We start from the raw sequence: 20,908 nt of genomic DNA, 5'->3' as shown, positions 1-20,908 counted from the left end.
GCCCCGTAATCATCTTAGTCGCTCTCTTTTGCACCTTTTCCATTTCCACTATGTCTTTTTTGAGATGCGGCGACCAGAACTGGACACAATACTCCAGGTGTGGCCTTACCATCGATTTGTACAACGGCATTATAATACTAACCGTTTTGTTCTCAATACCCTTCCTAATGATCCCAAGCATAGAATTGGCCTTCTTCACTGCCGCCGCACATTGGGTCGACACTTTCATCGACCTGTCCACCACCACCCCAAGATCTCTCTCCTGATCTGTCACAGACAGCTCAGAACCCATCAGCCTATATCTAAAGTTTTGATTTTTTGCCCCAATGTGCATGACTTTACACTTACTGACATTGAAGCGCATCTGCCATTTTGCTGCCCATTCTGCCAGTCTGGAGAGATCCTTCTGGAGCTCCTCACAATCACTTCTGGTCTTTACCACTCGGAAAAGTTTGGTGTCGTCTGCAAACTTAGCCACTTCACTGCTCAACCCTGTCTCCAGGTCATTTATGAAGAGGTTGAAAAGCACCGGTCCCAGGACAGATCCTTGGGGCACACCGCTTTTCACCTCTCTCCATTGTGAAAATTGCCCATTGACACCCACTCTCTGCTTCCTGGCCTCCAACCAGTTCTCAATCCACGAGAGGACCTGTCCTCTAATTCCCTGACTGTGGAGATTTTTCAGTAGCCTTTGGTGAGGGACCGTGTCAAACGCCTTCTGAAAGTCCAGATATATAATGTCCACGGGTTCTCCCGCATCCACATGCCTGTTGACCTTTTCAAAGAATTCTATAAGGTTTGTGAGGCAAGACTTACCCTTACAGAAGCCATGCTGACTCTCCCTCAGCAAGGCCTGTTCGTCTATGTGTTTTGAGATCCTATCTTTGATGAGGCATTCCACCATCTTACCCGGTATGGATGTTAGGCTGACCGGCCTATAGTTTCCCGGGTCCCCCCTCTTTCCCTTTTTAAAAATAGGCGTGACATTTGCTATCCTCCAATCTTCTGGCACCGTGGCCGTTTTGAGGGACAAGTTGCATACCTTAGTCAAGAGATCTGCAACTTCATTCTTCAATTCCTTAATAACCCTTGGGTGTATGCCATCAGGGCCCGGTGACTTATTGATCTTTAATTTATCAATGAGGTCTGAAACATCTTCTCTTTTAACCTCTATCTGACTTAACTCCTCGGTCAGGAGGGGCCGTTCGGGCAGCGGTATCTGCCCGAGGTCTTCTGCCGTGAAGACAGATGCAAAGAACTCATTTAATTTCTCTGCCATCTCTAAGTCTCCTTTTATCTCCCCTTTCCCTCCCTCACCATCCAGAGGGCCAACCGCTTCTCTGGTGGGTTTCCTGCTTCTAACATATTTGAAGAAGCTTTTATTATTCCCCTTAATGTTGCTGGCCATGCGTTCCTCATAGTCTCGCTTGGCCTCCCCTATCACCTTCTTACATTTCTTTTGCCACAGTTTATGTTCCTTTTTATTCTCCTCATTAGGGCAAGACTTCCATTTACGGAAGGAAGCTTCCTTGCCCTTCACAGCCTCTCTAACTTGGCTGGTTAGCCATGCAGGCACCCTCCTGGATTTAGTGGAACCCTTCTTTCTTTGCGGTATACACCTCTGCTGGGCCTCTATTACTGTTGTTTTAAGCAGCCTCCATGCATTCTGGAGAGACTGGACTCTTTTTACCCTCCCTTTCAACCTCCTTCTAACCAGCCTCCTCATTTGAGGGAAGTTCCCAAAGTCCTACTCGAACTTTGAGGCTACGGTAAGTCTTTGCAGGGTCAGGGGGATGGCAGCGTCGCAATCCCCAATATTGCACTGCTGTCAGGGACAGAAGGGGGGTTGACTTACCTAAGCAAGTGCCAGCCTCGGGGACAGGAGGAGCTCTGAGGGCACAAAGCTCCCCAAGCCTTTAAAAAGCTAAAAATTGCAATAGGAATCCACTTCCAGTTTTGCGATTGCAAACTGGAAGTGGTTTCTAATCGCAATTATTAGTTTTTTAAAGGCTTGGAGAGCTCTGTGAAGGCCCCCCTACCCCCCCCCCCCACAGAGGCCGGTGCTCACTTAGGTAAGTAAAAAAAAACCTTTCTGTTCCTAGCAGCAGCATGATCCTGGGGGTCACATTGCTGGCATCCCCCTGCCCTTTAAGGAGCCAGGGACAAGTACTTCTCTGGCTGGTGGGTCATGACCCACCTGTTTGGGAACCACTGATGTATAGGATTGTAGCCCTAATGGGGAGCTGCAGCCAATGGCCCAGCAGGTCAAGGGAACCGCCAGTCAAAAAAGTTTGGGAACCACTGTCATAAGCTGTTGAAGCTGCAATCCTCAGCATTATTGCTGGAAATGAAATCCCATTGAACTCCTGGGACTTGCTTCTGAATAAACTTGCCTAGGTTTGCACCTAAGAGTTAAGTAGCTCTACACCAGAACAGTTCCTAGATAGGAAATCATTGCAGCCCACAAATGAGCTCCTCTGAGCTTCCTGGAGACAAGTAGGATACAGTCATGTGCCACTTAACAATGGGGATCAGGACTGCAATCCCCGTCGTCAAGCAGCGCTTGACACATTGTGGACCCTCTGCAAGGAGGGTCATCTGAGCCTCCCAGAGGCAGTGCATGTCCAAGTACTGCCTCTGGAAGGCTCAGACTGAGGTAAATCGTGTTGTTTGCGCAACTTCTGGTTTCACAGAGGAAACCGGAAATCGCACAAGAGACATGATTTCCCTCAGTCTGAGCCTTGCAGAGGCAACACTCGGACATGCCCTGCCTCTGGGATGCTCAGAAAACCTTCCGGAGGAGAGGGGAACAGAGCTCCCCTTGCATTCAGAGGGTGGGAGTGCTGCCTTCCTATATTTATTTCTGTGATTTGAATATTTGAACATTCAGTTCTGGCTGTATTGATGGACACACTAATGACGGGTTTTATTTTGGGAACGAAGTTGTTTTGTACTCCTCTTTTGCCTTTGATTACTATCATTAATAATCAGCATCAGCAAAGCAGTCAAGAGCAGCTACAATATCTTCATAAATCAGGAAGCTAATCTTCAGCCTCAAAGTTTATAGATTGCGTGGTTGTTTTTTCATCACCACTGTGACCCAAACAGGATAGTAAAACACCCCATGATGCAAAGCAATCTTTGGGTCTGCCTGTATTTGTGTGTGTTGCCGCCCCAAAATTTATTTGGTCTGAATAGCTTCAGACAATTCTCTTCATCTAATTCCTTAACACTTCATCAGCTATTCTCACACAGTTAGTGCTGGAACCCACTTTTTAGAATGAGAATCTGTCAGGACTCACTGGAAGTGATGTCATGACCGAAAGTGACATCATCAAGTAGGAAAATTTTTAACAGTCCTAGGCTGAAATCCTACCCACACTTACCCAGGAGTAAGTCCCATTGACTGTCATTGTTAAAAGAATATACATAGTAGCTTGTTAAAAGTACAAGTCTGTAACATTTCTTCAAATGCAGTCACATACCATGGTAGCATCCAGTCCAATATATTAAAAATAAAATATTGAAATGAATGGAGACCCACCTAGTGGGTCCCGACCCACAGTTTGAGAAACAGTACTCAATAAGTACTCAAATTCAATAGTTTGACTGCTATAGAAGATAAACTCACAGCCCAATCCTAATTAAATCCCCGCAAGGCAATGCAGCATCAGTGGCAGCAGCTACACTGCATCCCATGGGGGAATTTTGGCTGCTAAGGGTCTCCCTGATGTAAGGGGACATTTGTCCCTTTGCCCCTGGATAAACCCCACCAGCGATTTTGCTGGCACAAGTCCATATTGATCCCTGCAGGCAGATCAGACCTGGGAACAGGATTTGGATACAGCACACATTGCTTGCTGCCAGTCCTGTTCCCTCCCAGACTCAATCCACTCACCCCCTTTGCCCCTGCGCAGGATTTACCTGGTCTGCGCAGGATTTACCTGGTCATAAGGTGTAAGACTTTATGAGTCTTACACATAAAACCCCAAAAATTTACCAGGATTTACCTGGTCTGTGACTACTAGCACATGCAGGAAAGCTCTGGCCTTCCCATCAGTGTACTGCCTCTCTGAGCGGTCACAGAGTGATTTATGGCACTTTAGCATGCACTACTGGAACACATATTCTGTCAGCGCAGCATTTAGATAGTATTGGACCATCAGTAATTCTACTTTTACCCATTAATTGTGGTGATTAGGGGTGTATGTGTTTCCTTTATCCTAGTCACCAAGAAGTAATTTTTGCTGTCCGCAGGTGGCCAGGCTTACGTGTCTGTTTTAGCTACTGTTTGTACTTGTGCTTCCTGCACCCCACCTCCAATATTTGCCAATATTTGAAGATAATACAGTAAAGAATTTCTTTTTAAAAATTATCTAGTCTTTTATTGCAAATTGGGAAGCAGATGAAAGCTTTTGGCCTAATGAGTGTTTTTCTGGGTTTGAAGAAATTAAAAAAATTATTCTTGACTGTAATGCTATAAAACATTTAAATCTTGGCCATGAAAGGCCATTAAGTTCATCATCCAAGGAGCTGATCACTTTCATGTATAAATGATCAAAGTACACAAGGTAAGTGTGTGCATTAAGTGTTTAATGCATGCTTTTTGGATGGATTTTCTACATTTGATACTGTAAATCTTTTACATCTGCTTAATAATTTATTTTTTCATCCTGAATAATTTCTGCTTTGCACCATTTTTCTTGCCTACTGTAATTCCACTGTTAATTTACTATTGACTTTAACTACTGAGATGACTCAGGCGTGGACAATTTTTTAGGGTGATTGTCAGCTTGGCAACCACAGGTGTGCACCTCTTATCAACAGGTATCCATTTTGGAAACTCTGTTGTCAGACTTGTCAGTCATTGCCCAGACAACCACTAATGCTGCCAGGTTATGTCTCAGAATGCCTTGCGGCAGCCCTTTGACTTCTCAAATTGCTTTCCAGAGCCAAAGGCAGGAAGGAACACAGGTAGTTGTTTTCCTTCCTGATAAAGTTAGAAGGGAAAGCATGCAAATGGTGGAACCAGCAAAGAAAGACTTTGGAAGCTAGCCCAGTAAGTTTGGCCGGAGCACCATCATATATGTGGTTGGTCATTCTCCGGAACGTCACTAAGCAGTGCATCCCTGTAACTGTTTTCCTTTTAGAGCTGCTGCTGCTCTAGCTGGTAAGGCATGCAGCAAAAAGCTATCACCACTGAGCTGTCTGAAGGGCGGGGAGCTCCTTGCCTTCTGGACCTAAGAGCACAGTGGCAGCTGAAACCAGTGAAATTAACATTTGACTTGCATGTTTAGAATAAAAAACTGAAAATTGCAGGGAATTCATCATCATGGGAGTATCACATGTTGCTCTAGGAGTGAATTTGGAACTTTCAGTGTGTCTATCACAGCTATCAAATAAAGACACAGTACACTGCAAACTTCCACAGTAAACATCTTTCGTTGAAGCAGGCATAGTATGAACCCAGGGTGTCTTTGTGGAGTTTCCTTATCTGAGTGTAATTCGTTTGTTGTTTTTTTCCCTCCCACAGAATCAGTTAAGTATCTTTTTTGCTTCTAAATCCATGAGTTCAGAATCGTCCATGTGGGTTTTGAATGTCTGGTAAGAAAACACATGTGGTTTGTTCAATATCCCAGAGCTGCATTTTATCTTGCCCTGTGTGGGGAGAAACCTACCTCCTGACAATTACATCTGGTTCTGTCTGGCAGCAAGCTCCAAGTCTCCAAAACCAAAATCCATGGATGGCTCATCTTGAGGCAATGGTGACCACCGCAGGCAGCAGAATTTGCAAACAAACTCACGAATGTTGCTAACCCACATGTCTGTGCAGAATAATATTAGTTATTATGGCCTGAAAGGAACCAAATTTTTTTTCCTAAAACTTCCCTGCTTAGTCTCCTGGAAGTACAGTTGTATGCTGCAGAGTGACATTCTGGCAATTGACTAACCGCATATCCAACAGTGACCCTGCCAAACTCACCAGGCTAGCTTCTTTCCTGCTTTGAGTGGCTAACCTGCACTTCACTTGCTTTCTGTTGCACTTTCAACAGCTGGCTGCCTTCTTCCTGCTTTCCCCTGCCCTGCAAGGCATTCCCTGATGTTACAGGCTGCCACATGCATTCTGGTGTGACCCAGCAACCATGAGTGAAGCCTGGTTGAGTGAAGCCATGAGTGAGCCTGGTTGAAGGCCAGGAAACAGAGAGTGGGTGTCAATGGGCAATTTTCACAATGGAGAGAGGTGAAAAGCGGTGTGCCCCAAGGATCTGTCCTGGGACCGGTGCTTTTCAACCTCTTCATAAATGACCTGGAGACTGGGTTGAGCAGTGAGGTGGCTAAGTTTGCAGACGACACCAAACTTTTCTGAGTGGTGAAGACCAGACGTGATTGTGAGGAGCTCCAGAAGGATCTCTCCAAACTGGCAGAATGGGCAGCAAAATGGCAGATGCATTTCAAAGTAAGTCTAAAGTCATGCACATTGGGGCAAAAAAATCAAAATTTCGCATATAGACTAATGGGTTCTGAGCTGTCTGTGACAGATCAGGAGAGAGATCTTGGGGTGGTGGTGGACAGATCGATGAAAGTGTCGACCCAATGTGCGGTGGCAGTAAAGAAGGCCAGTTCTATGCTTGGGATCATTAGAAAAGGTATTGAGAACAAAAAGGCTAATATAATAATGCCATACAAATCGATGGTAAGGCCACACCTGGAGTATTGTGTCCAATTCTGGTCGCCACATCTCAAAAAGGACATAGTGGAAATGGAAAAGGTGCAAAAGAAAGCGACTAAGATGATTACGGGGCTGGGGCACTTTCCTTATGAGGAAAGGCTACGGTGTTTGGGCCTCTTCAGCCTAGAAAAGAGGCGCCTGAGGGGGGACATGATTGAGACATACAAAATTATGCAGGGGATGGACAGAGTGGATAGAGAGATGCTGTTTACACTCTCACATAATACCAGAACCAGGAGACATCCACTAAAATTGAGTGTTGGGAGGGTTAGGATAGAGAAAAGAAAATATTTCTTTACTCAGCATGTGGTCGCTCTCTGGAACTCCTTGCCACAGGCTGTAGTGTCAGCATCTGGCCTGGATGCCTTTAAAAGGGGATTGGACAAGTTTCTGGAGGAAAAATCCCTTACGGGTTACAAGCCATGATGCGTATGCGCAACCTCCTGATTTTAGAAATGGGTTATGTCAGAATGCCAGACGCAAGGGAGGGCACCAGGATGAGGTCTCTTGTTATCTGGTGTGCTTCCTGGGGCATTTGGTGGGCCGCTGTGAGATCCAGGAAGCTGGACTAGATGGACCTATGGCCTGATCCAGTGGGGCTGTTCTTATATTCTTATGAGTGATTGTCTGGGCAATGACCGATGCATCTAATGAAGAGGGGTTTGCAAAATGGATCCCCATCATTAACGCACCGCATACCTGTATTTCTTATTCACCAGAGGTGACCAAGAGAGTGACTATTTACAGCCTTACATTAAAGGGCTGCAAATTGTCTGCTGTTTAATTTGTGATCTTTTTGGAGCATTTGAATTTTGTGCTCCAGGCACTGAAATATTTTGAGCCCATATTGGTCCTGTCTGTTCACCGCAGTGCAATTACTCTGTGGCCATTTTTAGCATATGTTAATGCTGCCTTAATGCTTCCTTGAAGTTTTATTTTCCACATCCTTTGGCACAAATAATTCCCAACACATAAAATACCATATACTATTTTTGCCAGAATGTCATTTTATTGTGCTTTGTTCTTCTAGTAAAAATCTTGATGTAGTTGGGGGAATGATTCCCCAGGCGCTGGTTGCTTGAATGATTGTTTTTATTTTTTGTATAAAGAACAAAAAAAATCAGATTTTGTGAATTATTTTTTAACAAGGCATTGCTTAATTTTATTACATTTGCTTACAGCACAGTTGGGATTATAATGTGCATTGTATCCACAAAGAAGAAAAGCATACAAATTCTGTTATGAAAGACTCTCAAAATAATCTTAATTATAATAGTCTATAGAGGAATTGTCAGACCTAGTTCTGCTGCTTATGAGCTTCATGCTGAACACAAAGGCTCAAGATTTAGAACAGCCTTGAAATCCTCAAACAGCAGAAGAAAAATGGATGAAAAGATACTGACAATTTGTCTACAGGTAGCAGAATCACATGGTTTTGCTCTTTCCTAGACAGGTAGCACAATCCTAACTTGCACTGGAACAAGGAGGCCGGCAGGCCTGCCCTGTATCCAGCACAAGTTTTGGGCTGCAAGCAACTCAGGAAATGCTTCACCTTACCCCAGGGAGAGCTGCAACGGCCTCAATGGGTGTACTCAGATCTGCACCACCTTAAGAGGAATGGGGCCCAGGGTCTGCCCAGGATTCTGCCCAGGAACTGGCACAAGTGCCAGGTCCTGGTCCCACCCTCCACTCTCCCGCCGCCTGCCCATGGGCCCGCCCACCACCTGCCCTCCCCTCACAGTGAAACGCCTCCTCCCTGCCCTCCCACACCACCCCAGACCACTGCACTGGCCAAGCTTGGCCAGCACAAACTCACCTTTAGTCAATGCAGCAGAGGGTGGGTGCAGCCTCCTTGGCCCAGCGCATGTCCTTGTACCAGCCCAGCCAACCACCAAGGGGGCACAAATGTGCTTTTCAGTGTGTTTGTGACCCTCCCAGGGTCCTCCCGGGGCAAGTCCCTTGCGCCGGCCAAGCACACAGTTAGGATTGCGCTCTGAAGCATTCAGGTGTCAGCTAAGAGAAAGTGGAGGGTTATTTGTTGAAATGTTTCCCCACAAAAAAACCTGTCCCTGTGCAAAGAAAACTGATCAATCAATAAGAATGGTTTTAGGCTACCTTCCTCCCTGAGTTCTTAGTTTCCAACATGCAGGCAGCTCTTTTCATGATTGCATTCAAGCATGTGATTGCCACACCTGTAATCCAGGGGGACAGCTGAGTGATGTTGTTCTGCTGCATGTGCAGATTGACTCTGAAGAAAATGCATTACTGGACAGATCTCGCATGTTAAAAGCTATTTCAATATTGCTGACCAGCTAGAGGCTTCTTAATACTATTCCATATTCCTAGTATTATGAAAGTGCTTTGGCTCTAAAGCAGAGGTGTCCTTTATGAAAGGTGTCATTTTATTAATTTTACGCCATACCCTGACAATCAAATTACAAAGATGTTAAGTTTCAAAGTTATAATAAATGCTCTTCAGTTAGTTTATGAGCCAACTTTACTTAATAATCACTAGTCTCAGGAATAAATAAATACTATAATTCCTTTCATAACCATCATTGAAACCCACCTAGTGGTTCATGAGTTCCATGCAACCCCCCAAAGCAACTTTACTTGAACCCGGTGAGTCTATTAAATTTTAACCTAGTTGTAGTTTAAAAAACAATTTGGCCAGAATCCAGAAAAGCCTGTGTGCACACAGAAAGCACTCCCCCATGCGCATGGAATGTTTTGCAATTTTGCCTTCTGGCATCAGCCCATTAGGCTTCATAGAATGACAGAGGGTCTCCACAACCTTTAAGGAGGACTTTTTGAGGGTGCAGCACCTGTGGCCTAAAAGGGAAGCCATAAAGCCCTTGTGTGTGCACAGAACGTCACTTTGCATTCTGCCCATTCTATTTTGTTTGTAAGGAAAAGAAACTCTCCATGTGTAGATTGTGCTGGAGAAGGAAGAGGAGGGGGAAGTGGGATAGAATCCTGATGCACACCAGTGGTGCCAGGATCCATCCCCTCCCCATTCCGCCTCATACCTGGCCCCTCCCCACCCAGACACTCCCCTATTCCTCACCCTCCACGCTCCTTTCCTCTTGCCCCATTCCTTTCACAACTGCCTCTCATGCTGCTATATCTCCCCCTTCACTCCTCTTACTTTCTTTCTCTGTGTGTGCTTTAGTTGACTGGCCAGGAGATGCATGTCTTTCGAGAGCCACCATTTGTCAGCCCCTGAATAACATGTTCAAACATTGCAAGGACATATTCACCTACAGCAGCTGTTGAGCAAAATAACTGTTGATTGCAATTCATTTCTAAGTACCAAGAGGCCAAATCACACATAAAAGACACTCCATAGCCAAAAAAATAAAAAAGGAGGTGGGTGGAATTTGACAGCCACGTTCTGCTTTTTAAAAATATTACATCATCTTCAGATAGGTATCCCACTGCCCAGTCCTATCCTGCTGACGTTTGGCTGAGTGAGTCCAAGAGGGTGTGTCAAGGCCAGGCTGAGGGCATAGAATATTGGCACTACCACATCCTCTACAAACCCCCAGTCAGTTCCAATACCCACCCCAACCCTCCCTTGAAATGCCCCCCACTGATGTACGTGCTCTGGTCAGGGGGTTGGTACTCCATTGGCACATGCATGCGGGTCTGCCAGCCATTTGCAATGGTAGGCCCAACCTGCATGCCAGCATAGCAGCTTCCATTCCAGCTGCCCTGCCTTTAAACCAACAGAATGTGCGTTCCATCAGTCCAAGATCTGGCTAGGTTTGGACTGTCAGTTCCATACATACTCTGCATTAAGTTCTGTTGTGTTCAGTGACGTGCTCGCAAGTAGGTGGACAAAGAATTTCAGTCAAACAGTCTGACACTATTAATGTTTACTAAGTAGTCAGTCCTTTCGGGACTTGCAATTCAGTTTACTGCTACGTGTATACAGTGCTTTTTTGTATTAAAAAAAAGGTGCAGGAACTCACAATTTGTTAATCTTTTATTTATTTATTTTTAAACCATTTTTTAAAATGGAGAAATAAGTAATAAGATACAACTAGACGTAGTCAATAACTACACACACACACACACACATCAATCCCGTGTGAGCTCCCTGATAGCAAAAGCACTCCTGCCACAGCTGGAGTGAAACATAAAGGGGTGCGAAAGACCTTGCAGGGATCAGGTCTGCCCCCATCACCCATTGGGAGTGTCTGCCTTGGACCTTTCAGGCTCTCAGTCTCTTGTGCTGAGATAGGGAGAGCTCCATATACAGGATCCCCCCCAATTGTCTTTGATGATTACGTGGGTGCATGTATCTCCTACAGGACTCTTCAGGGAGGAGGGTTCAGAACACCTTCCCTGGCTGGTAGCTGCTGCTGTAAGCTCCTGGAGTGAGCCCCCTGCTGGAGACTGTGGGTTAAGTCCTACCTGGGACTTAAAAAAAAAAAGCCAAAAAAAAACCTGCCTGGGACTGAACTTTGAGGAGTTTTGCAGCCTCAACTGGGCCCCCTTTTGGCAACTGGCAACCAATGTTTATATTTTGCAGCCATGGAGCACCTCCCCACCTAAAAAAGAAAAAAAGAAAAAATTTTATTTCTCATAGGGATTTGAATCTCCACAGACCAGTGCTTTAGCAATTGAGCCATAGGAGCTCTTAAACTCAAAGTGTTTGGAACTGATACTTGAGGCACTGATGGCCACCAGCTGGGCTCAAGACCTTATATATTAGTTCTTAGCACTTTGACTACAGGCTTTCCTCTAGTCCAATGGAGAGAGTGCTGGGCTGTGGAGCATGAGGTTGGAGATTCAAATCTCTCCTTAGCCGGCAATGCAAAAAAAAAAAAAAGGTGGAGCTGACAGTGCAAAAAAAGAAAAAAGGTAGAGCATGAGGTCGTTCTTTTGCATTCTATTACAAAAAAAGCCCTGCGTGTATATAAGATTGCAGCTGCTCTAAAGTATTGCTTCAACTGATACTTGAATATTTAAATATACAATTATTTTTAAAAGTGGGAATGTGAATAGATTCTACATGCCATAACAAGAAGTAGGTCAAAACGACAATAACAATATAAAAATACATAACACCACTTTCTGTACTTCTCATTTTTGTGTTAAAAAAATGAAATCTTATTATTTAATAGGGGTGTATCGGTAATGACTGTGGTTGCATCTACTGACACTATATATTGCCTAGCTAATACTCTTTTTAAGTGATTATAATTTATACTTATAATGTAAATTTTGAATAAAAACACATAACACCACTTTCTGCACTTCTAACTTTGGGAAACACCAAAATCCATGAAATAGTAAAACCATTTTCACCACCCCTAGCCCTAACTATTGGGATGTGTCCAAACTAGGGAGTGAGTATTATGTATTTATATCAGAGCAGTTCACCATCAGTGAACATGTCTTTATCATCGTTACTAAACCTCCTCTTTCTCTTGCATGTACACAGGGCCTTTTGGGAGAAAAATATGGAAGCATCCGAGTACCAGGAGAAGTGGAATCATCGGAATTTGAAATGATTCTGGACGCTGCTATTGAGGCAAAACTGGAAACGAGGATTTTGGAAGAGTGGTACTGCAGAGATGAGAATGCAGTGCCCCCAACGTATTACCTCAGGCCGAAATCCGAAATGCTGAGGAACAATCCCAATATGGTAATTCCATATGATTATTTAGCATTATCTATACCAGTGGTTCCCAAACATTTTAGCACCGGGACACACTGTTTAAAATGACACTCTATGAAGACCCACAGAGGTTTACCAGACTTTTAAAAAAGGAGATCTAGAAAGAAATATTTTATTTATTATTTATTTATAAGCAATAACAATCAGGAAAAGACCCTCAAACATTTATCTCCCTATATTTACATATGCTTGCAAACTGCAGGAGCTGAGCTCTTTGAAAGGTGATTAGCAGCTACAGTATCTGATTTTTGAATAGCCCCAGGGCTTGAGGCAATTAGTTATCTGATCTTTCCATCACCCTTTAATGACCCACCAAAAATCAGGTCCCAACCCTCAGTTTGGGAACCACTGATCTACACTCTATGAGTTTATGCTTGTTGAACAGCCTTTCTTTCTAGGAAACTCAGATCTGTGATGTGACCTTGGGCCTCTAACAGGCAATTCTCAGCACCTTGACCAAACTATAATTCACACATCCAAGAATTTCAAGGACTCAATAAAGGGCTTTAAAGCAAGGGTTTCCTCTAACCTGAGAGCTACCTGGAATTGTTTGTGCACTCGGAGCTGAAAGTACTGTTAACAGCACAATCCTATGTATGTTTACTCAGAAGTATCACTGTATTCAGTAGGACTTACCCTGTATGTATAGGATTGCAGCTTTAGGCACAGAAGCAGTAGATCTAGCATTAGCAGGGTGACCAGATATAATGCAGGACTGAGTGCCTGCACCTTTCACCAATGTATAAAAGAGGGAATTTTGGGAAGTGCAGCATTTTAAACCCTTCCATGTTGATCTGCAACTGCCAAAATTCCCTCTTCTATACAATGATTAAAAACAGTGGTTCTCAAACTCTCCTAAAGCTAAAGCTGTATTTTTTTTAACCCATGAAAATGTGTAAAATATACAATATAGCCCTCCTACTGCAAAGTTTGGAGACCCCTGGTTTAAACCGTGAGATTAGGAGCTAGTTCAAATATTTTGGTTCCACTATCATAATGTGATGGGCTGCTTCTTGGACAACATCATCTGAAGTGAGTCAGTGAATCTGGTAGAATATGGAACTGTAGCAAGTGCAGACCCTTGATTACTATACAGTAGAAGTGTATTGCAGTGTAGTGCACTGCCAACTGTACAATTGACGGCTAGGAACTGACTGCTTGAAGTGACTCCACTGACAATGATGTAGTATGAAAGTTCTGTATGGGATATTATATAACTGTGATGACCCAGTGCAAAATGCATGTTGTCAATTGAAGTTGCATTCATCATAGAAAGAATGTATATTTTTGAGTTTAAGTGTTTTCTATACTCCTTACAACCTAAACCTGTATAATTTATATCCCATCTATTCTAGAGACTCCCTGTTAGAATGATTTTTAATATTGCCTTTGAGTAAGAAATGTGTGCATATAGATGGTGACTGGAGGAGCTTTACTGTAGGTTTTTTATCTTTTATCTGATTCCATTGTCAAGTATTCCAAATATGGTCACGATCATGTTGATGCTGGTATTGACAGCTCTATTTAACAATATTGCATTGTTGTTTTAAAGATGGAAGCATCTTCAAACCCTACTGGTGAGAACAAGTGGCAGGAGATATCAGAAGAAATCAAGATGATTTTTAAGACTGCAGTGAAGATTCTGTATGAAAAAGGAAAAATGAAACACAGTCAAGCAAAGAGATATCTTTCCTCTGGTAAACAAATTTAATGTAGGCACATCGTACTGAAACAGATGTGTACTGATAAGCAACCATAAATTCCATGCTTCCATGATCACTGAAGTGTGTGCAAAAAAGGAAACTATTTTCATTTTATTTTAATTGTAATCTTTAATCATACATAATTATTCATCATACATCACAGTTCCTAGCTGCTTCCTTTTGGTCATGCTGGGATAGGAAAGGCAATACAAAAATATCAAAGTGTATGAACTCCTCCCTTGGAGGTCTCTGATACCTCCAACAGAATATGGTTGGAGAATCCTTATGTGACCTTTCACTGATTTAGATGGAACATCACTCTAATAATTAATTCATAGGAACTTCAGTTTTCCTTTTGCTTTTTTATTCCCCTTCTAGCTGTTGAAGATGAATTTGATTTTGCCTTGGGAAAACAAACCCCAGCTTTCCTAAAGAAGTGTGTTTGCTACATTCGGAAGATTGCAAACATAGAACGTTTTGTTAAGGTCCAAGAGATGGAGAAATACATGGACGTACTTCAGGCAGGTGGAAAGTTTATGCGAGACCCAGAAGCTCTTGAGAAACTCATCAAACTCAGGGATGAATTTGTTCCTACCATTGTGGCTTCATCTAATTTGAGAGTCTATACTTCTGTTACACATTGCGATATTAAACACGGTTATACCCAGGAAGTGGAGAGCCACTACATTGAAGGGCTTGGCAAACAGTTCTACGAAGACATGGTTGATATCATCCAAGCCACCGTGCAACAGAATTTTGACATAGAGAGAGACTGGCTCTATGATGAGGTCCTCCAACATTCCTCGCTCTGTAGAACATACTCTTCATTCTATGAGTACAAATGTGATGCTATGAACTTTGTGCGCAAATATATTTTACCTAGGAAAATGGGCCACATTAACCCTCTTATCATATTTGGAGGACCATGCACTGGAAAAACACTTTTTTTAGCAGAAGTAGCAAAGAAGGTAAAGCATAAAACTTGTGTGTATATATTTTCTGCTAAAAATGTGAACCAATCCCTTTTTATTTTGTTTTAAGAACATCTTACAACTATATTTTGTGGCTCTGTAAATAGAACTTGCTTAAGAATTCCCATTATTTTTTCCTATTCTAAGAATGGATTGGTACTAATATTGTGACTTTATAAATTAACAGCCCAATCGGACCCTTCCCTGCACAGCAATGCAGGGGAAGTTCAAACAAAAGTGAAGTGCCGTGGGAGGAAGACCATAGCTAGCTTGGTGGTCAACTATGCATAATACAGTGTAACTTCCAAGGCATACATAACTGGGACCTAAGTAGAAAACCCTAACACAGAGCCTTAGTCCTACTACTACTTTATATTTAATTTCCACTTAATTTTTTAAAAAAATCAAATATTGAGCACTTAGCATTTGTTTTAAGGTGCCTTCTTTGATTAATTTTGATGGTTCTGCTAACTCAATATGTTAATGCAACTGTACTTCTACATTTGTAGGCTTATGCTTGGCTGAAGGAAGAAATGGGACCAGAATCTGACCCTGTGGTGGTTATAAGATTTTTGGGATCCACGGAGATGAGTACAGACCTTAGGAATCTGCTTCAAAGTATTTGCGAACAGTTAGCAGTTAACTACCGATGCCTCGTACAAAACTACCCCAAAAAGATCCATGACCTTCAGGACTTGTTTATAAACCTTTTGAATGAGTCTTCATTTCATAGACCTCTGGTTATGATATTCGATGCCCTAGAGCAGCTTTCGGATACTGATGATGCCAGGAAGTTATGGTGGCTCCCTGTCCATTTGCCCCGTTCAGTGCGAATCATCATATCAACACTGCCGAGCAAACATGGAATACTGCAAAAACTCAGGTGCCTTATACATGATGAGGATAACTATATTGAGTTGACATCTAGGGATAGAAAGATGTGCAGTCAAGTTCTCAAGCATCAGCTGCTCCGAGTCAAAAGGAAAGTAACATCAGGACAGCAAATCTATGTCAATGAAGCTTTTTCCAAATGCACATTGCCTATGTTTGTAAACCTCACCTTCAGAGAGGTCCGAAACTGGAGATCTCACAAAGATGTTGATGAGTCTTCCCTTTGCGTTACTGTGCATGACAGCATAGAACAGACATTCTGGTCACTAGAGAACAGCTGTGGGCCAAGACTGTTGTCACGAGCTCTTGGCTACATCACCATGTCAAAATCTGGTCTGAGTGAAATGGAATTGGAAGACATTTTGGCTCTAGACAACACAGTTATGTTTGAACTAAGTGAGAACATCAGGCAACATAATCCTTTAAGGGTACCTTACATTTACATTGCAAGGCTCAAAGAGGGACTAATCGGATACCTGATAGAACGGCAGGTGAAAAATGTTACCCTACTAGTCTGGGCAAATAGGCACCTGCAACTTATTGCCCAAAAAATGTATCTTCACAATGAAGAAGACATTCATGAAATGCATACTGTGATGGCTGAGTATTTTCTCGGAGTCTGGTCAGGAGGCAGAAGGAAATCTCTTTATAGTGAAGATCAGTATCTTAATGGTTGCCTTGATAGTGACAGTAGGAGCATGAATGATGAGGACAAGCACATCATGGATCAGACAACTTTTGATAGGCAGTCACCTGATCAGCCTTGGGTATTCCAGTGCAACCCTTTGGAGCCTGACATCTTCTTTGTCAACCACAGGAAAATGACAGAGCTTTTGCACCACTTGACCCGATGCGGCAAAACCGATGACATGTTGTATGGCGTCATCATGAACTTCAGCTGGCTTTATACCATGATCAAAATTGGGCAGTTTGACAAAGCCCTCTCTGACGTGGAGTTGGCCTACAACTACTCACAAGAAAAAGAGCTAAAGTTTCTTGCAACCACACTTCGTGGCATAAAATACAAAGTGATAAAATATCCAGGGACACTTTCTGCAGAATTGCAACAGAGGCTTCTTCCAGTGGTCAGTTCCTTGCCTAAACTGAGACAGCTTCTTCTGGAATGTGACAAAGATGGCCCAAAGTACTGCTCCATTGTTCCATTGCATTCTTCAATGGATGTGACCTACAGCCCTGAGAGGTTGCCTCTGGCCTCCAGTTGCACTCAAGTCACAGAAATCTTGCCTACCTTCAATCCAAGTACCGTCATTGTAGCTTTAGAAAATGGATCCATCAGTACTTGGGACGTAGAGACTCGTCAACTTCTAAGGCAAATTACAACAGCTCAGTCAGTCATCTTGGGCATGAAGCTTACAAGTGATGAAAAATACCTCGTTGTGGCCACAACAAAGAATACCCTCTTGATTTATGACAACCAAAATTCCTGCCTATTGTCTGAGGTAGAGATTAAGGGATCAAAGCATGGTGGGATTAGTGTAGGCTCCAGCTTTATAAATGGATTTACACTGTCGGTAAACCATGCGCTGTCTTGGCTAGAGGCTAGTAAAGACATTACTGTGATAGATCTACTTTATGGATGGCCGCTTTATCAGTTTCATTGCTGGTATGAAGTGACTTGTGTCCAGTGTTCTCCAGATGGCATGTATGCATTCTGTGGACAGTACTTGAACACTGCGTCTATATTCCATTTGGGTAGCGGAGACAAGCTGGCCACCGTGACCTCTGAATTTTCTGGTGGGTTTGTCAAGTTTCTTCTTGTCCTAGACACAGCTCAAGAAATGGTCATGGTGGACAACGAAGGCGGCCTTTCAATTTGGAACACGGAGGACATCACTAATCCCCAGCTCACTGATGACTTTGACTGCAGGAGAGGGGACAGCGAATTTGTCAGCATTGAACTTGCTGAAGACCAAAGTGCAATTTTAATATGCAAGGCACTCGGAATAGAACTTCTTGACACCAGTGGGTGGAAAGTAACTGAAAAGTTCAGAGCTAAACACAACGAGCGCTTTGTGTCGGCTGTGTTATCCAAAAATGGTGATTGCATTGTTGCGTCTATTGAAAATACCTCTGCCATTTTTGTTTGGAGAAGAGATACCGGACAGTGTATGGCAAGCTTGCAGGAACTCTCAGGAAATATTGTCAGATTAATAAAATCAAATCATCATAACATGCTGCTCTCCTTATCTACCAGTGGTGTCCTTTCTATCTGGGATATAGATATCATAACCGCTATGTCCAATATCGACAAAACTGGCAAACCTATCCAAAGACTGGTGTTGCCCGCCCGCGGGGAAGTGATTTATACGCTTGATGGATCTGAAGCTATACACAAGTGGAACTTCGGCACCGGGTTCATCGAAGCCGTGTTCAAGCATGAGAGTCTTGTTGAAAACTGTGTGCTGACTTCCACTGGAGAACTGATGGTCACATCAGATAATAAATGCAGCCAGTACGTGTGGCACACTGGTTCAGGAGAAAATCTCTTTCGCATTAACGGACAAAGAATATGCCAGTTGTTGATAACTCACAACGATCAGTTTGTTGTCTCTCTGTGTGAGCAAAATGCTTCCAGAGTTTGGAGGCTGTCAACGGGCCACAGAGTTTGCAATATTCTCGTTGCCTTACAGAACGCATTTATAACCACCGCGAACACGTTTGTAGTTGGGATGACAAAAAACAAAGTGTTGGCAGTGAGTCTCTGGACCGGGAGCATAACCAAGAAGTTCTGTTGTGACGATGGTATAAGTATTGTTGATATTAAACTGATTCCAGATTGCCCCGATATTGTGGTCTTTATAACATCCACTGAAACTGTGAACATCTGGAGTCTTACAGAAGAAGTCATTTGCCGGCGAGTGCAGCTACCCAACACTTTCTTGAAGACTTTAGAGGATTTTGAAATATCGCCCAATGGAAAACTGGGAATTTTATCCCGCGGCGATGAGAATATCAATGTACTTGACCTTCACAGTGGAAAACTTCGTGTTGTCCATGCTTCTGGCATTATATGGCGGCAGAAGTTGTCCCGGGACGGCCGCTACCTTGTATACATTTGTTTCCGGACTGGCGAAGAGGATGATGATAATGGCGCAATCTCTATTTTAATTGTAATGAGGCTGGCAGATGGCAAAAACATTGGTGCTTGTTCCCTTTACAAAACCCCAACTTTCCTTGCACTTTCTCAGAGGCATTTAAACATCATTGTAGGCTTTGATGACGGCAGCATAGGCACTTATACTGTAGTGGATCGAGTGGATGCGGCACTGAAAATTAAAATTGCTACTTCAAATAGCCGGCAGATTTTCAACAACACAGCACAGGTGATTAGACCGAAGTGTCACAATTATAGCTTCAAGGCGACCGTGGATTGCATCTGGAGAGAATCGACAGAGGTCTTTGCAAGGGACAGTCCCATCACAGTGACAGACCCTGAGGCAAGTGAAGCAACCCCAACCAAAAAACACAACTATTGCTATGATAAAGTGTGTTCTGCCATAGACTGCAGAGGACATGGGTTCACAGCTGACCATTGATTATACATTGATGAGAAGCTAGGCCACCTTCACCCTTAGGAGATTGCTGCTTATCTCATTTCTGTTTCGGTGCAACCACATTGAGAATAAAACAAATATTTAAACAGTGGGCTGCAGGGTTTTAGAACAATGAAATACAAGGCCTTGACTGAAAAGTCCTAGCAGTATTATATTTATTTTGCCATTGCATAAATTATTTGGAGGGAGCGATTAGCTTTTTCATAAGCGATGAAGGACCCAATTCTATCCGATTTTCCAGCACCAATGCAGCTGCAATGAAGCCCTGAGGTGGCAAATGTAACCTTGAAGAGGCCTCTATGACTGTTCCCTCCCACTGCAGGATGCAGCACATACCCTGTTGGCACAGCTGCATTGCCACTGGAAAGTTGGATAGGTTTTAGCTCAAAGTTACATTTCATATTGGAATGAAGGAGGCCAGTAATTTTTAAGCCCAGGTAGCCAGATGTCTAAGGGCCCAATGCTATCCAATTTTCCAGTGCTGGTGCAGCTGTGCCAATGGGGCATACACTGCACGCTGTGGTGGGCAGGTAGTCACAGAGGCCTCCTCAAGGTGTGGGAACACTTGTTCCTTGACCTAGGGGCTACATTGCCACTGCACTGGAGCTGGACAGTTGGATAGGATTGGGCCCTAAATCCTCAGTTACCGTGTACTGATGCTCACTGGCAAGTATGGATTTTTTCTATTTGATGATGCAAACGGCAAGAGGCTAAGTGTCAACCTTGAAAACTTAATGCATTCCATAAACATTTGAAGTAATAGCTCCCCGTATTATAAAAAGGAAGGAGCACAATACAGTCAGTGTTGAGCATTTCTAAGTTGTATTGATTTCAGACGGAACATACGTGTTAAACTGAAATCACCGAGGTGTAACTGTGCTTCACTTTGGTTGGGTTGTGCCCTTTGTTGGACTGGAAATAGAGCAGAAGCCAATCATCTAAAAATAGCCACATATGAGGTAGTAAATTCAATCATCTTATTGAAAACACTGAAAGTTACAAAAGTTGTCTGTCTGGACTTCTATTACACTTTTTTCTATTAAAGGTACAAATGATAGAAAGTTATTTATTACCTAGATCATGTAAGAAAAGAACTTAAATCCTGAAATCGTGCTGTTTTCTGTCTCTTTCACAGTGTATTTTAGTACTGGATATAATGTTTTCAAAGAAAAGCGGCATTAGGGATAAACAGTTAAAGCCCCTGTTGTATTATCTCTTTTTATGTTAAAAAAGGATGTCATTGGTTCTGTTGTAAGAAAGTCCAAAATATTCCAGTCTTGGCAAAAATCCAAGAAGCATTCAGACATGCTGTGTATTACTCTTGATACTTGTAGTGTTTGCCTTACTGT

At 43.1% G+C, this 20,908-nt stretch overlaps 1 protein-coding gene across 1 annotated transcript in view; it reads left to right on the top strand.

Moving 5' to 3' along the window:
• Positions 1–19,541, top strand: part of NWD2 (NACHT and WD repeat domain containing 2) — a 75,368-nt gene extending 55,827 nt beyond the window's left edge. Inside the window, exons 4-7 of the mRNA XM_066632842.1 lie at positions 12,183–12,386; positions 13,972–14,116; positions 14,501–15,090; positions 15,603–19,541. Of these exons, the coding sequence (XP_066488939.1) occupies positions 12,183–12,386; positions 13,972–14,116; positions 14,501–15,090; positions 15,603–19,541 (4,878 nt within the window). The remainder of the gene's footprint in view (positions 1–12,182; positions 12,387–13,971; positions 14,117–14,500; positions 15,091–15,602) is intronic.
• The last annotated feature ends 1,367 nt before the right edge of the window (positions 19,542–20,908 follow it).

The sequence above is a fragment of the Tiliqua scincoides genome, chromosome 6 (assembly GCF_035046505.1).
Source record: "Tiliqua scincoides isolate rTilSci1 chromosome 6, rTilSci1.hap2, whole genome shotgun sequence".
NCBI classification, from domain to species: Eukaryota; Metazoa; Chordata; class Lepidosauria; order Squamata; family Scincidae; genus Tiliqua; species Tiliqua scincoides.
Note: the sequence above shows the minus strand (reverse complement) of the source record. Positions and strands in the feature narration are given on the sequence as shown.